We start from the raw sequence: 18056 nt of genomic DNA on the forward strand, positions 1-18056 counted from the left end.
AAGTAGCGGTCCTTACAGTGGTCACAACTTCGCCCAGCAACAGAAGCATCTTGGCAAACGCACTGACCGGTTAGGCTGTTACAGGTGCGATTCACGGCCCCTGTTGAGTGGCATGAGCATGGCAGGCAGCCGGTGGCATTGCCTGGAGAAATATAAAAACCTGGAATAAAGAAATTAAAAGTTTTTATACATACTTTCCAGCCAGTCTTTCCTTAAAAGGATAAAATTTTGGTTACGGAGAAAAAGAGAACACTCTATAGTGGCATTAAACTAATTCCCGTACAAATGTGGTCATGGCTGTTCTTAAACACTGTGCCAAATATAACCAAAGGAAGGCTGAGTAAATGATTGGCATCGTATCTGGTGTCTTCCAGGCACCTAAAATTCCATGCATTTAAAACCTCCTTCATGCTCTCCCTGCTAGAAGCTGGTCCTCCTCTAATCATCTCCTTTTCAGCAAAGGCCATCGGCATCTGTTCAGGTGCTTAACCTAGAACCCTGAGACATCTTTGCTGGGGCCACCAGATAAAACACAGGATGCCCAGGTAAATTTGAATTTCTGATAAACAATATGTTTTTCGGTACAAGTATGTTCCATCTGATATTTGCTTATATTAAAAGATTAGTATCTGAAATTCAAATTTAACTGAGAATCCTGCATTTTGCTAAAACCGGCAACCCTTGAATTTTTTCACTTCCCTCTGCCCCTACATCTAGCTAATTACCAAAGGCCTTCTAAGAATTTTAAAGCTTCTACTCTCCATCCCCCACCGCCACCTTCCTAGTTAAATCACCACCAGGTTTTTTTTTTTTATAGTTAATACTGTGCCAGAGGCTATGGTAAGAACTTCATATTCATTCTCATTTAGCTCTCCCAGCAATGCTAATAATTCAAGTACCACTGTTATGTTGTTATATAAATTAGAAAACGGAAGGTTAGGGAGGTTGACAGACTTTCCTAAAATGATCGAGTTAACAAATAGCAGAACTCAGGTTTGAACCCAGGCATCTCAACTACAAAGGCTGTCTCATCTCACAGCATCGCTTTGTCCCCCTCCAACCTATTCTTCGTAGCGTAGCTGGAACAATCTTTCACAGACTGTAGTCTGAACATCCCATTCCTCTATTTAAAATTACTTGATGACTTCTATTCCATTTAGGAAAAAATATCCCAGCCCCTAACCCAGCCTTTACTCCTCCATTCAGGACCCACCTAACTCTAGCTTCAGATCTTTGCTCATCAGCAACTCAGTCTGTTCCAGTGACGCTTCTTTCTTTTCTTGATGCCTAAAGGCCTTTTCATGGGCAGCTCTGTCTGCTGAAATGATTTTGACCCACCTTTTCTGTTTAGCTCATCCGTGCACACGTCAGGTCTTGTGACTTCCTAGAGTAACCTACCCTAGGCCTCTTACGGTGTCACAGCATCCTGTTTATTCCCATTAGCGAGCTCATGAGAATTATAATTAATCTCGTTTCCACCAGACTGTAACCTCCATGAAGGTGGAGCCTCATCTGATTAGCACATCACTATCTCCCTAGGATCCAGTGCAGTGTTTGTTCCAAAGAAGGTGCTCCATAAACATCTGAGGAATTCACAGAAACGTACCACATTCTTAGGCATTGATCCCCACGAGGACTACATTAAAAACCCTCACGAAAAATTTAGATTAATTATAGAACCCCATTTTTTTTTCCTTAAACAAAAGCAAAGAAATAAAAATAGGATTCAAAGGTATTTTCAAGTTACTTAAAATTTCTTGGACCCAGAAGTTGGAAGTCAGCAGTTAGAAAATTAAAAAGTCATTGCACACCTGAAAGATGGAGCAGGCAAATGAGGGAGAAATGGTTTGTGGTGGCGTGTGGCATGTATGTTTGTGCATTATATGCACAGGTACATACATAAGAACATACACATACATACACACAAGTGCATGCATAATGTTACAAGGAATTTTACTGAAATAATGGGGGAGAAGGGTTGCAGAAGGATACTAATGAAAATAGTCCTGGCAAATGAAAATGAAATGCACAATTGTCATGATCACTAGTTTAAGAATTTAAAGTATCAGTAATATTGAAAGAGAGAGAGAGTATGAGCACAAAACGAACCCATTCCATATTATCTATTCCATAGGGAAAAACAAAAAAACACAACTGTTCTTTCTAGACATCAACAATTACTTTTTCTTCTCCTAGGCCCCACATATTCTCTCTTAGAAAGCTTCAGGGATAGTAAAATAGAAAAGATTGTGCTCAGTGGGAAGGAAAAGCAGTAGCTTAAAATCTGTGCCATTCTGTTGAAAAGAACTAATATTGTCATTTTTATTGTAATTTACAACTAGATTATGTCATTTGCTTCTCTGCATCCACTGACAGCAACGTGCCTTGTGTTTCCAGAAATAGCGAATGGCCATGTCAGTTAATGAGTATCCTTGCACCTGATTCATCATGTGATGAAAGCCACAGTTTTAGAAGACTTCTGTTTTGGATTCAAGACCCCTGTGGTTATGACTCTCTGTATTTTTTCTTCCTGTGAAGGTACCTAGGTCCTTAAATTCATGATGATAGTATCATGAATGTACTAACAGCTCTCCAATTTGGATAAATTACCCATTAGCACAGATACTTAGAAGCAGAATTAATTCGGACTTCTTGCAATAGCTTTGAGCCACAGAGAATTCTTGAACAATTATGGATGATTTTTATAAGAAATGATGTATTATATAAATCTGTAAAGACAAGAGGGGGTGGGTATATTTTGGTGCAGAAGATTGGGATGCCCAAGTTTTAGAGAATAAAGAAAGCCATAGAAAAATCCGCTACAAGCAGAGAAAAACAAAAAAGGTATTAAAACACCTAGGGAGGCTGCAACCCACAGGTAGACAGCTTCAAGGAAAAGAGTACATTGGGATTTGGTCTCGGGGTTAATTTCCCGCCTCCTCTCAGGAGCATGATTGTAAAGGTTAATCCCACTAGTATTTTAGTTGTCCTATTTTTAAGCAGTTCTAATTAGGATGACTCAGGTACCTTCCTGTTCAATGATTACTTTGTGCCATACCTGAATGTGCCTAATTCTAGACCATTACCTTTCCTTTTATGGTTTCCAACTACAGAAAACAAACGTTTTCCTTGTCCTCCTCCTTAAGCTTCGACTCCTAAGTGCAGCTTGAAGATACCTGACCTTAATTTCCTTTCGTTAGCTCAATACATTTCTGATTTCCTCCCATTAGCTTCACTTCATGGCCCACATCTTCATGTCTGTATCATTTCAACTGATCTTTTGGAGATTTCTTTCCATGAACGACTTTGTACCACACACTTAAGCACCGCCATTAGGACGACGCGATTGCCTCACGTTATGGAGTGCGGAGCGGTCGCACATACATGGCACAAATCAGCCCACTGCAAGCTGTTGTGTTGCCCAAGTTTATGTCGGCAAACCCCTGGTCCCGAGCAAGACAAGTCTCATATGGGAAACGATGTCACCCGTGATCATAAACAGTGGTGCTTTATCTGGGGGAAGGTTTATGGAATCCTGCGAGCTCAGAGTTATTAGCGAGGCGGCAGTGTTATCTCCTGGAGTGGCCATTTGCACACACAGTTCCTGTCTTGGGCATAAAAGGAGAGCCCATTTCCCAGCAATGTCCCTCCCGAGGACCATGAACAAGCGAGGCTTTACCAAGGTCTCGAAATGGGAGAAAGAAAACAAGTTTCACCTTTAGGCCTTATTCAGAAAAGGAGGGCAGAGCTGAGGGTAAGCGCTAATTATAAGCCGTTTAGAAGAAACGACTCTCAGCTTCAACCAGAGAATGGACATTACATGAAGAGGGGAGTCGAGGGAGGCATTCGCTGCTCACCTATACCAAGAAACAAAAGACTGTGTTAGCAGTGGGGTTTTTTTAGCAAATCAGTATTTTCAGAATGAAGGGTAGTAGATGATGTTAATTTTCAAACTGAAACAATAATAATTTCCCCCCATTTGGTGGTTTTACATAAAAGTAATGCTAAAATTATTATTCATAGAGTTGACTAAACGCCAACAAATGCATAAATAGTAATATTATCCATCCCAACGTATAATATCTCTTATGTAAAAGAAATTTAAACTTTTTATCAGTCTGTTTAGATATACTTTAAATTCTCTGCTTCGACTTGTTCTTCTGGACGGACATACCCTCCTTGAGTGCTTTTCCAACTCCTATTGAGTTCAAACTCAGCTCAGAAATCACTTTCTCATCTATGTTCCCCATGTCCCCCACCCTTCAAGAATCAATCAATCTGTTCACTTTACTGGTCCTTTATATTGTACATTTCTAATAACACACTTCTCACACTGCGCTATATTTACATACAAGTCAGCTTCCCCTACTAACCCATAATGCCTTAAGATATTTATGATGGTATATCTTACACCAGCACAGCCCCTGGTATTCAGTAATTTATTCAATAGGTGTTCATTGAAAAAAAAAATGGATATATGAGTGAAATGGAGAGATGGCTGAGTGGATGGATGGGTAGATGAATGGACAGATAGGTATCTCTTACCCCTTAAAATATGAGACGATCTCTTTAACACTGAAGAAGAAAATGGTAAACATAAATCTGTGGGCCGTGACAGTGAGAGTGGCCTGGCCTAGCAGGAAATGCATATGAATCCAGCCTCATAAATTGTACATGGAATCCTTCCCATTTCAACAGAGGGAACGGTGCTTCAGAAACAAACTGTCAGCCCCCAAACTATGTCCCTGTTCTTAGGACAAAAGCTATAATAATGTGCTCCTATAAGGAAAAACATTCTATTGGACTTTTCTGTTTTATAAAAAAACCCAAAAACCCCAAAAACTAGTTTCCCTCTTTATGTGGATATCCATGAAAGGCCTCCACAAGCATATTCTTTAAGAATCGAATCTAATAACAGCAATGAAATAAAAATAATGACAGCTTTGATTACATCTTGTAGATTATAGATGGATACGAATACACACAGAAATATGTGTTTCCATAATCCATAGAAACATTTTTTATTCTTTCTTCCTGTTTTTCTCAAGTCTCAATAGTTATCAACTGTATGCCATAAAGTCTCTCCTACGTGACAGCGACCATCAAACATGCAGATCATTCTATTTCTACCCCATCTCAGCTCTTCATTATTTGATCACTGTCGCCTCTCCCAGGACTCGGTTAATTTTCATTTCATAACTATTAGTTGGATTCCAGACAACAAATGAGCTACCCAGGACCTGAAGCTATAAGCTAGAATCATGGATTGAGATGGGGAAAGGTTACAAACACTTGAAAGAGTATCAATTTTAACCCACCATCAAATACTCATTGAGTGAACGTTTATAACATATATTGAGTTCTTCAGAAAAAAGTTTCACACTTTCGGAGTACAGATTCTGGGGTCAGATGCATCTAGATTCGTAAATGGCACTTCTACTTAATTAGAATCCATTTTCTGTACTATAACATGGGAAAAACACTGGTCCTTCCATGATAAAAAATATCATACATATTGAATGGGACATATACACCTCTATTCCAGGGTCTGGCAAACAACAGATACTCAGTCAATATTATCTATTATCATCACTGCAAATTTTACTAGGCACTTTTCTGGGAAAGTGGGATTTTCCTAAATTAAAGCTTAAATAATGACGTGTCCATGTCTTTTTTTTTTTCTTAGAAAAATATGGTCCATATTGCCTATGGCAAGATTCTTTTCTGATTGTTTATCAAGGAAGAGTCTCTTATTCTGAGACCCAGGTCTCTCTGTGAAGAACACATTGCTCTGCATAGCTTTTTTCAAACACTGGGACATGCGGCATAATTGGATCCCAACTTTGATGCACTGATTTTTAATGGAATATCAGCCTTCGAGTTCCAATCCTCATGGGGAGGGTTTTGCATGCAATTCTGGGGTATGAACTTAACAAATACAATATGCCTCTTAATGAAACAACATACTCCGTTTTACTTTCTAATAGTCTGGGTGACTTATAAAACAAAACCAAAAGTAAATACCAGAGGAAGGCATGAGGAATTGTCCTATTAGCAGAAAACATGTCATATGAAGCTGTTTTCATTATAAATTAGCCTTTATTTTATTCCAGTGCTGCCGCGTCCTCATAAACCCTCTCTGCCTCTAGTTCTCAAGGACAAGGGCGGGTCACCGGCTCAAGACGCCCTGATGTCTCTCCCTGCTTTTCCCGGCCGGGCCTCTGATTAAGTGCCTGCTGCCGCACGTTACGAGGTCATCCAGCACTGAACAAACGAACGGGGGATTGGGTTTACCGTGCGGTATTTATTAGGGTGGGCATGTGTACATTCATATATGTACACACACACTCCAAATAATTTTAAATTAAAGCTTTTTTAAAATGCTTAATGGAGGTTAAGCAGCATTTTTAACCTCTGTTCGAGTTATTGAATGGCATATTAAACCAATGTGCCTCTAATGTACCTTCTAATGTGTGCTGCTGCTTTAACAAATTGCCTATAAATTTTAGTTGAATTAAGCCTATTCCTTGTACATTCGAGTAAGGTTAGGTTAATAATACATGAGGCTTCATTATACGCACTTTCCTTAAGGATGTTTTTTAAGACAGTGGGACAAGGATGTGCAAGCAGCACCCTCCTGCAGGCCAGCAAAGCGTGCAGGCAGGAAGAGGCGGGAGGTCCTCAGGCTGCTCAGGGCCCCGCCCCATGCCCCCCATCACACACATCGGCCCAGCATTCCCCCAGCCGTACACAATCTGGTCTCCCCGATGTATTTCAGGAAGTCGAGTGAAAGCTTCGTATTGCAGAGCTGGCAACTGTGAAATATCTGCTTAGGATAAAGATACTTCAGTATAAGAGGCTTTTGTTTTTGTTTTTGTTTTTCCCAATGTAAATGGCACAGTAGGAGGTAAATAAAACCAGAAAACAAAATTCAACATCATTTCTGAAGTTAGAAGAATACAGGACCAAAAAAAAAAAAAATAGTCCACGCACATGATGACCTTTTCATATGCTACATATATGTGTACAGAATATCTTGTTTTGTCAAGAATAATGCATGATTCCGCAGGCGACAGCTGTCTTGCCTCCTCTGCAGGATAAACCACCACATCCTCCCTGTGTGTGTGCAGTTATGCGGTGCTCACAGGCTGGCACTGTGCTGTGCCTAGAAAGAGGAGGATACCATTACAGTGTGTGTGTGTGTTTAATGTAATTACTCACTTAATTCAGGAAATACGTACAGAGCCCCCACTATGGAGACACTGTTCTATGTGCCTGGGACATCGCTCTGAACAATCTAGAAACAGCGATTCAACTTGCAGGCCGGAGAGCGACGAAGGCCCTGAAGACGCGTGGGGACGAGCTCAGGATGTCACCGTCCATGGGGGCCGTTACAGCCCATCCCTTTTGTTTCTTACCTACAATGATGGAAACCCAACGGATGGTGGAGAGATAAAATCTAAGGTTTGAACAGTGTCACTTCGGCTGCAAGTTGAGAAAAATGATTGAAAAAGATAAAGAGGAGACACGGGGAGTTGAGGAGGCTTGCAAGTGGTCCAGGAGAAAGAACAAAAGGGCTGGGACCAGGGTGGATAAGTGAGGGTGGTGAAAAGTGGTCAAACTCTGGATATATCGGAAGGTAAAATTGGTTTTGACAGAAGAGACAGAGGTTGTAAGAAAAGAGAGAAATCAAAAGGTCACTTCAAGGATTAGGCCTAAAAAGATTACAACCCAGGAAATATTAGGGTAACATGTTTGGTTACGCATTGTTGATTGAACAATTGTTCCCTTCTGAAATCCCAAAAACGAAAAAGAAAGAAAAGAAAAGAAAAAAAGCAAGAAAGCAAGCAAGCAAGCAAGCAAGCAAGCAAGCAAGCGAGACAGGAAGGAAGAAAGAGGGAATGGCAGCCAACAACAGGAGTCTGTCTACCAGTAAAAGCTCCATCACTCACAGGGAGGGGCCAACAGTAAGCTAATTGATAAGAGCTGCCAAACTCGGAAAGAAATGTTTGGAATTAAAGGCTCCAGGATTATTAACCTTCTGAAGTCAAGTGTGAGGTGAGGGTAAGCCCTTTCCCAACCAGAAGGTTTCCCTCTCGAGTTCTGAGAGATGGCATGACTTTCCTCATTCGAGGTTAAACCCAGAAGGGTCTGTGCTCAACAGGTGCAGGGACCAAGTGCTGGAGTAAATGCAGGGATGACATGAAAGGAGACCTGTAATGGCTATTTTATGCATCAGTTTGGCTAGGTATGGCGTCCACGCGTTTCGTCAGACGCTAGCCTAGATTTGCTCTGAAGATGTTTTATAGATTTTAGCAGAATGTGAGGACACCAACCTACAGACAAAAGGAATCACTGAATGCTCAGGAAAAAATTTTAACAAAATACACACCATCATGACATTTTCTGAAATGAGATACATAGAAATGGTAGATGTTTCCAGAATGTAGAAAACACAAAAGGGAACAAGAATCTGACTGGTACTGTTAGAAGGTAATGGTGAAATAATTTTTGAGGGAAAATGATTCCACAATACTCGGAAAGTCTGAAATAGCTTTACGTGTGGAATGATGAGAATTCCAGACACTAAAATTCTAAAAAAAAAAAAATTACTTCCATCCCTGTACTCTTTTTCACAAGCTACTGAAGTGTGAGCTCTAGTAAATAAATGCACAAAGAAGCCAAGGAAAAAGACCACCTAGGATTCCTGAACAGGGAAAGCAACACAGGGAACGTGCAGGAGATTTTCAGTTCAGCTGCGAAGGTAAACCTAGGAGAGGGCCGTGCAACTGGATTACAGGTTGATCAGCTCAAATCAGAGATTCAGAACCTCCTGTGGACTGACATCTTCAGTAGGGGGGAAAAAAGGTAGATTTCCATTGGAAAGTTTTGATGCCTAGAAATATTCAAGAGATCCCTAGAACACTAAGCAACGGCAAATTATTCAAGAAAGTGAATAATATAATCAAAGCATATCAGATGCATAGCTGTGAACTAAACAGTCATAATAAAATAACCTCTGAATATTGATTTAACCAAATAAAGGTACACAGAGCTAAATCTTCACCTTTGGTAGCAGGAAGATAGAGTCTAAATTTTAAAGGTCGAGGTAGAAGAATATGTGTAGAAATGCAGAAATAAAAGCCAGAATACGTCTCTAAAGGAGTTGTACGTGGTTGTTCGTGGCAGGGAGATTTCTGGGAGAAGGATGGACATTGTGAGTCTTTATACTCTGTCTGACTTTTCAAACTATCTGCATGTAAAAGCGGACAAAAATAAAAATTAAGTTGAAAAATTAAAATACTGGAAAATCAGTCAATCTTTTTTTCCCCACTCACGCTTTCTTCTATCTCCTTCTGTCCCCTTTCTTTTCAGGATATAGCTGGTATAGTTGTCATTTTTTAAGAGACAAATGTCTTAGTGGCTATTTGCCTAAGCACAGATGTCACAAAACTCCTCTGCAAAGATTTATGGCAAATTGTCCTCTCTTTTAAGAAGGATACAGAATGGGGATCATCACTATTAATGAAAATAATCATATTCAAAGTATTCTTGCATTTCATTTACTTGTGCAGTCATCTTATTTGCCTTGTTAGAGTTTTAATATCTTGAGAGCAACAACTATCTTATTCAACTTGCACTCAGACAATACTAACAGAATTCCTTGTACATCACATGCACTCTGTAAGTGGTTGGTTTAATTGAAGACACTGAGAAAAAAAATCAGGAGTTTTAAGCGGGAAAATGAAGCAGAAAGGGCCCTTCTGCAGAAAGGGGATGGGAGCGGGCAAGGAGGGAGGAAGGGAATGAAGGAATGAAGGAAGGAACGAATACATTTATACCAACAGGAGCTTGCTGCTTCCTGAGTCCTGACTGCACTGCTCCATATCAGGTTTTCTCGGACATCCAGATAACATGCCCCCTACTAAGCTAGTTCAAACTGTTTACTGATATTTTTATCTCAAAATGAATTAACTGCTCATCAATTCCTTCTTGTCTTTTTGGATTTACTTGTCACACTGTCCAATGTCAATGGAAAGGTATGGCTCAATTCTAAGCTGGATTCCTTGTCACGTAAAACAGGACTTTAGTCCCACCCTTCCCTGGGCAGGCAAGCTACCCTTTTGAATTTCTACCATGGTCATGTTCACAGCCTCAGGTAACTCTGAACTGATTGTGGCAGACAGAACAATTGGTACCACTGTTAGACACAGATAAATATTTACACTTATCATGACACCGTGATGAATTTATCATAAAGAAAAGTAAATTATTTTAGTTAAAAATCACAGAAAACCAAGGACAAAGCCATAGACAAGGTCCATCTTTCTTCCAGCTGGGAAACAGATGGCAAGATGGGGACAGTGGGGCTCAATACTAGCTTATTAAATTGACAGCATTTAAATATAATTCTAGATCTTTCTGTATGATGCCAGGTCAGTTTTATTCAGAAAATCAGTTTCACCATCTGAATATTTCGCATTGTATAGATAATCAACTAAGTCTTCCTTTCTCTGGAAAATAAAATGTATTCTTGCTGTTCTTAGATTTTTTTTTTCAGCTGTTAACAGAGGATTTAGTTCAAGTTGAGACATGAAACATAAGTCTCAATTATGAAATGTCTGATTGGCTGGCACCCATGTAAAGGGTCACCCCAGAGAGAGCAACTCAACTACACCACATAACCTTGACTAAATTAAACAGTTATATATGTGTTGCGTAATGAAATCAATTCAACACTGATGTTGGCGATAAATGTTTTAGAAGTCTCAACTGGGTAACAAAGAGAACTCACCCAGGATGGGTTAGTGAAAAGGAAAGTCACTGCGCAGTAAAAAGGTGGCACATTTCTCTCTTACCTGGTTGACACTGATTGCACCTTCTTCCTTGACGATTGGGCAAACATAGGCACTGGCCACTGACTGGGTCACAGAAAGTGCCAGGTAATGTCCCCAGGGAGTCACAGTCACACATCTGGCAGCCTCGGGAATCACCAACGGTCAGATTGTACCTGTGAGGCTCACACTGATTACAGTGAAGACCCGTTACTCCTGATTTGCAAGGACACTGGCCTGTCCGTTTGTCACACAGCAGAGAGCCATTTACTGTCGCGGTCTTATCACAGTTACAGGGCAGGCAGAGGAAAGAATCGTTTTGCTGTTGGCTCACGTATCCATCCAAACATTCATTGCACTGTCTCCCTCCGACACTGGGCTTACAGTGGCACTGTCCTGTCCCAGCATCACAGACAGTCCCGGGGAGGGACCCAGCTGTGTCACAGTCACAGGCCTTGCAACCGGCAATGTCCAACCCGTAAAAGTGTTCTCTGCAGGTGTCACACTGAAGCCCTTCGACTTCGTTTTTGCACTCACACTGCCCAGTAAGAGGATCGCAGAGTTCGTTCACTGAGCCGTGGAGGTGACACCGGCAGGGCTCACATCCATCATTATTAAAACTCCGGAGGAATTTAAATCCAAAATTGCAACGATCACATCGAAGCCCTAAAGAGAAAATCAGTTTTAAAAAGTTGAAAATGGGAAAATGATTCTATTCACGCTTTCAGATAGCTTAAGCACAAACAATGCTATTGCTGACGTTGAATGCAGACACACAATGTTGAGTGCTGTCTCACAAGTAATGCCACAGAGGGCTAAACAGATACTCAAAGTACGATGGTAGCACTTAATGTGGCATTCATGAAACTTTATTTTTGTACTGTGCTTTATTAAATTTTATTCATTCGTTACTTAATGCAAAGAAAAGTAGAAATGTTGCTTCTGTTACACATACGGAAGCTCTTCTCTTTAACAAATATTAAAACTATTATTTTAAAACCAATAGCTGTATTAAAACTATTTCTAGTGATTGTACATTAACAAAGTATGTTCATTTAAAAGCACAGTAGAGAGTAAAGTACATTTCAAAAGCCATACAGTAGAACTGCATATTACTACATCAGTTATTTTCCTAGAAATCAGAATCCCCTAAAAAATGTTTACTAGAATGTTACGCTGGTAACTGTTTTTGGGATAACAGTATATAAACTCACTTTTGAAAATCACACATTTAACTAATTAATGAAAATAAAGCATCCAGAGCAACTTTTAATTTCAGTGCTTTTATATGCTCCTATATTTTATCATTTTCAATTAATATAAATTATGTTCTCCTTGGCTCATAAAGCAATCACATTGCCTGTCATATTGTCTGATTCAGAACATACTTCTTTAAACACTAAATAAATCCTGCTGTTTCGATAGCTTCTATTTAAAGGAGTATACACATTTCACAAACAGAGAAAAAGGTTTTATCACCGCAACTTAAATCTCTGACATCTTACGTTAGTTTCAAAAAGAATATTAGAAGGCAAAAGGATAACAAACAATTTTTTGGGATAGTCAACATGTTGAGATGCAAAACACTTTCTTTAGATACCCTTCACTTATCCACGAATTTAAATAACTGATTATGTGGCATTGAATCAATTGAAACATTTATTTCAAGCTTTAACAGCATTAGAAAAAAATCAGTCCTAAAATAACAGTCAAAAACACACTCAGGAACTCATTTATAGAAAAGCATTTCCTAAACGGGAAGCAAATGCATAATATATATGTATATGTATCGGAATAAAATTCAAGAACTCCAATGGAAGGCAAGTTCTTTAACGGTGATGAATGACTCACCTAAGGCAGATCATTTAATTTCAATAAGGAAAATAAAAAAGGACCACTATGGCTGCAAATTTTAAAAATAACTGTATTGTTAACAAGAATTATGACTCATTTTGAACTATTAAAATTGGTCTACATGGATTCATATCGTATCAGTTTTAAAAATATGCGCAGTGCTTATTTGAATATGCCATACATATTCCTGACAGGTAATCTATCCCTAACGATACTCAGGAAGGCCTACAGGGCATCGCACTCCGTGTTAACAAGTACAGGCGAGTTAGCACACTTGGCATTTAATTCACATTCTTCTCCCTTTTTATTCTAGATGAATGACCTACTTTAATAAAATTATTGGTGCTAATGTATTTTACTGGTGATAGAATCATTAGGAAGATTTAACAGTTTTGTTAACTCTAACACTTTGCTTTCTGAAGCAGATACAACATACAGTTGTGTTTTCTGGGAGGTTTTCCTTGTTATTAACAAGGAAAAATGAATAACGTTACCTGCTAATCCCATTTCAAAAGGAAATATTTATACGTACCAAGTTTATATTTATATTAAAAATACAGAATGTGCAGAAATCACTTTAGAAAGAATAAGATCAAAATGGTGATGTCATCTTCAAATAAATATACTTACGTTTTCCTAAAGAAAACTATCTGGATTAACCAGTAAAATAGGTAAACGGCAGGGAGGTCATGACAAATTCCAAGTAAATAGTAAATTTTGTTGTTTTTTTTCTTCCTTAGGCTGTGAAATCTAATCATCACAAGAAAGATTTCACTGACCTAGAGAAGTAACTATTTCATTGTATTTAAAGGCATTTCTTTAAATTTTGTTTCACAGCTTGAATTTAAAATATATCTCTCATTAAAAAACAAAGGATGCCGTATAGAGAAATTCTAAGGTCTTAAAATTCATTCAGCATCACAGACAATGCTTACACAAAAATGTGCTTCTCTGAATAAGTCGGTGGTTTTTGTGTGTTTGAAATGCAAGTTATTTTATAGATTTTGATGTAATCGTTCTTAAACCAGAGAACTCTCATGTAATACCATGAAGCACGCCCATACTATGTTTTATTAAATTAAAATGCTTGTCTGGCTGAATAAAATGGCATATGTTTATCTACATATATAAAAGGTAAAATAATTTTAGTGTTTTATCATGGAAACGAAAGTGTTATTAAGAATGATATGTCCACATGTATGTGGATCTGTGTGTGTGCATTTGTCTGTGGTGTGTGTGAGTGTGTGTGGCTGCCAGCCATGCCTTTATTATAAAGCTCAGGTCAATGTTAGAAAACCACGGAAGACTCGGTGTCTTGAATGACAATAGAAAGGCAAAGGTCTTTTTTAAACTTCCTATATGAACCAAGACATGTTCAGTTACAATACAAGACTCACTTCATCAGGAAACTTTCCTCTCATAATATTCTCATATATCAAAATTTCAAAGTGCATTATGTACACAGTGCATTTTGGGCACTTGATAAATTTTGTCCTTATGTGGCTGTGGTTCCCCTCAAAAATGTTGGATGTAATAAATTGCTATAATCAAATCTAATTTCTGAAAAATACCTGTGGGAGTAACAAACAAAAAAGCACGTCGTGTATAAAAAAATGATAAATAACACTGAAGCTAGCTGTTTATTATAATCAGCTTGGCACTGAATTACAAAATTAAAATTATGTGGCCCTTCATAACTAACCCTAGCAATATACATGATCTGTGGAATTATGTTGACTTATTTTGCATTTCATAGGAACAGTTCAAAGAAATATAATAGAAAAAAATGGAGAGATTTATCACAAAGGACCCTGTAGCACAGAATATTTTGAGAAACTCCATTTATTTTGGTCTATTAAGAAAACTAGCATGGAAATGATTTGCTTAGAACTCATTAAGTATAAAACATTTTGAAAAAGTGCTAATTTTCTAAAGGAAACATCTATGCAGCAAGCAAATTATAGTTTTCTATGACTTATTAGTAGGGGACCATGTGAACGAATGCAGTTACAGACTAAAGAAAACTTCTAAAGGGTTGATTAAACTAAGCTTCAAGCTGAAGTTTGATGGGACTATTAATTTAATCATTTTTTAGACAGTTAATTTCTTCCAAATTGTTTTCCTTTCCCAGCCTGCCTTGAGCAAGGAAATTTGCTTTCCTCTTCAGTGAAGAAATCAAACCAAGACTTTTCTTCCAGATGGTAATAGAGATGTGACTGTAAACTTTTGCATTACACATACCAATAACGTTTGCTTTGCACTGGCACTGGCCTGAATTTGGGTGACAGGTAATATCTCCATCCACCGTCCCAAAGGTATTGCAGTTGCAAGGCCTACAGCCATCAGCCTCCCGCTCGTGAAGATTGTAGAATCCGTTCTGGCACTGATTGCAGCGTCTGCCAGAAACACGTCTCTTACAATTACACTGGCCTCCAATCTAGAGAAGATACAACATTTTGCAGAAAGATGAACATATCTATTTTTAGATAATTTGCTCATTAGGTACAAGACAGGGAGGGAGGGGAAAAAAAAAACTTTAAATGTTAAACAGACAAGAAGATGCTAAGGTATTTTTTTTCCTCCTGACACAAAAACAGAGGAGGCTTCAGTGGGGTGAATATATAGAACTGAATGAAAATAAACCCCAAAGAAGTCAGTAGTATGTGACTCAAAGGGAAATACAGAATTAGCATTAAGCGCCATATTTTTTTAAAAAATCAGAATATAGCCATGTGGAGACTGAAAATAGAAGAGACAGCGTTAATTTGGTCTTTACAACTTGACTTCTCCGTTTCGTTCCTCTCATTTTTTGTCTCTTTCCAACCAAACTTATTTTATACGCACCTTAAGGAAGACTCTATAATAATATCATCCCATCGAGGTTTAATAATGTTTAACTTCAAAGTCTTCATCAGTAACATCTATTTATCCCCACTGATACTGACCCTGCTAACGTTTCTTTTTGTCTTTTTTTTTTTTAACACAATCCTGCTTTTAGGAATATGTCAGCATATCTATGGTTCATTTGTAGCATGACTTAATCACATAAAATGTATTTAGCTGATGTATGCTGTGGTTAAAAAAATGAAAACAAAAGTAACATGTTTTAGAGCACTGTCAAGCAAAATAGCTGAAAAAAAGGCATCGTTTTCTTCTTCAAGCTGCTATTTGAGAATAAAAATACATAAAATACATAACACTCATTCTACTGTATACATAGATCACACTACGTTGGTTTAAGAATGATAATGAAGAGCTGAGGGGTTTCATTAGGGAACCTGCACATATAAGCTGTGGAGCAAGTATGCGAAATGCAACAGCTCAGGACTTTCACAAACGATGTGGACACAGACATCAAATCTCTTGTCAAGTCACTGGCATTCCTGCCCGATTTCCTTTCGCTGGGACAGAGTCCACCTCCCTCACTTGCAGGCAGGAAAGCACATGTGAAAAGATATGGTTTGATTTACCCTGAATATAAGGGACGGTCAAAAAGACCACATGATGCTGGGATTCAGTTACGAAGATGTAGAGAAGCGCTTTCGAATTCAATAATTTTTACAGATCTATCACTGTCTCATTTTGCCTTATCTGAGAAATATGACTCACTGGGGTCATTCTTTAAGGATAAAAATAATGGATATGAACATGTCTAACACTCTGAGAAATAAAGGTTCGTACATGCACCAAGTGTGGTTGGAGATAATAAGGAACCTCAGTATCAAAGACATCAGGAAAGGTGTGCAAGGACCGCAGGCTGCCTCCTTGGACCTGGCTGCGCTCCCCGCCCCCACTCTCACCCCGCCCCATGCGAAGCAGAGCATCACTCAACAAAAGGACCTGATCTGGTCTACAGAAAGATGTGCTACGTACAGCCATGAAAACCACAGCACTTCACGTCCACCACCCTGTAATTAAGCCCTTATTTTCCGCTGTTGCTTCACATGTTATTAATTAGTCTTGCTCCCCAAACAGATGGCAAGCACCTTCAGGGACTGGACATACATTACATGTCTGTCAAAGAATAACTTTATACACGCCCCACGTCTAATGAGCACTCTTTCAGAGATCAAGAGCAAGAAAAAGTGAGAAAGGTAAAAAGAAATACAAGTGTATTCTGTGCCAACTCGGATCTTCTCTATGTTTTGTTGTATTCTTATTTAAATATAATGTATAGAGCACCTGGGACGCCCATGCCTCCCGAGTGCTAGAGAAGCCTGCCTGTAACCCTAATTCCACTCCTGCTGAAAGATAAAAGGGCTCCTTAAGTTTCTAAGTATAAATTCTGTGTGTGGACATTCTCTTGGTCTTCCTGATCCTCATTGCTGCTTCTTCTATTTTGGAATCTTTTTGCCACCTGAGGGCTCATCCTGTAGAACTATAGAGGTGAAATTCAGCCAATGCTTCAATTTCAAGAAAAGGAGTCCTTGTTTAAAAAAACAAAAAAGGAAGGAAGGAAGGAAGGAAGGAAGGAAATAAGAAAGGAAGGAGCCACATTACAATGTAAATGTTCCAATAGCAGGAGTTTGAGTCATTTTGCCATTTGTGAAATGCATGACTGCTCGCTTTACAAAAGAAACCAAACTGTAGAAAGATCAAGTTACTTACTGAGGGCCTGACAGCTAGTATGTGGCCTAACTCCCCAATCCTTGCCCATAACCACTATCCTAAATTCACTCAGCTGTGATAAGCGATGAGTAGCAGTGGGTGGACCCAGCAAGGTCAAGGCAACAGCCTGTCTGCGAGTGGCTGGAAGCCAGCGCATCAGCCACGTAGCTCAGGTCTTATTCATGAATTTCTCTGAAGACCACTAGAGTTTGCGAAAGGTTGCTCTTTATTGCCTTGTGACCACACCCTGGACCTCTCCACTTTGGACCATCCTGCAAAAGTCGGCTGCTCCAGACTATGCGGCAACGGTGGACATGCACAGTCAATCGTGTGATAATTGAAACACTGCATTTGGCAGGGATGTTAGTAGCAAGAGAAAAGAGTAAGATTCTGCAATAGTTATTGTAGTCGGCTTTCTCAACCATCCTCTACATGAAGAAGTGGAATTCTATCAGGGTGAATTCCAGGCATCGAATCATCCTTGCGTGAATACTTTTGTGTGTGTGTGAAAATGGCGCTTTTGTGTTTAAAGAAAATATCAACCATGATTTAAAGATTAATAAATTAGGTGAGCACAGTCAATATTTATCAGGGGTTCTCTATGTAGTAGATACCATGTTTTAAGTAATTTAAAGCTACATTTTTAAAACAGCAGAACTATACGTCTTCCTAAGCATTGTTTGGCTGGTGGTAGAGACAAGCTAATATTCTATAGATTATGTTTTCTCAGAGAACTCGCTGAAAGCCAGTGAGGTAATA

General features: G+C 38.9%; 1 protein-coding gene across 1 annotated transcript in view; it reads right to left on the reverse strand.

Moving 5' to 3' along the window:
* USH2A (usherin) overlaps positions 1–18056 on the reverse strand; it is a 465799-nt gene that overhangs the window by 336005 nt on the left and 111738 nt on the right. The window contains exons 10-12 of the mRNA XM_019631633.1: positions 14931–15126; positions 10860–11501; positions 17–160 (exon numbers count right to left, since the gene is read on the reverse strand). Of these exons, the coding sequence (XP_019487178.1) occupies positions 17–160; positions 10860–11501; positions 14931–15126 (982 nt within the window). The remainder of the gene's footprint in view (positions 1–16; positions 161–10859; positions 11502–14930; positions 15127–18056) is intronic.

The sequence above is a fragment of the Hipposideros armiger genome, unplaced genomic scaffold, assembly GCF_001890085.2.
Source record: "Hipposideros armiger isolate ML-2016 unplaced genomic scaffold, ASM189008v1 scaffold_1023, whole genome shotgun sequence".
NCBI classification, from domain to species: Eukaryota; Metazoa; Chordata; class Mammalia; order Chiroptera; family Hipposideridae; genus Hipposideros; species Hipposideros armiger.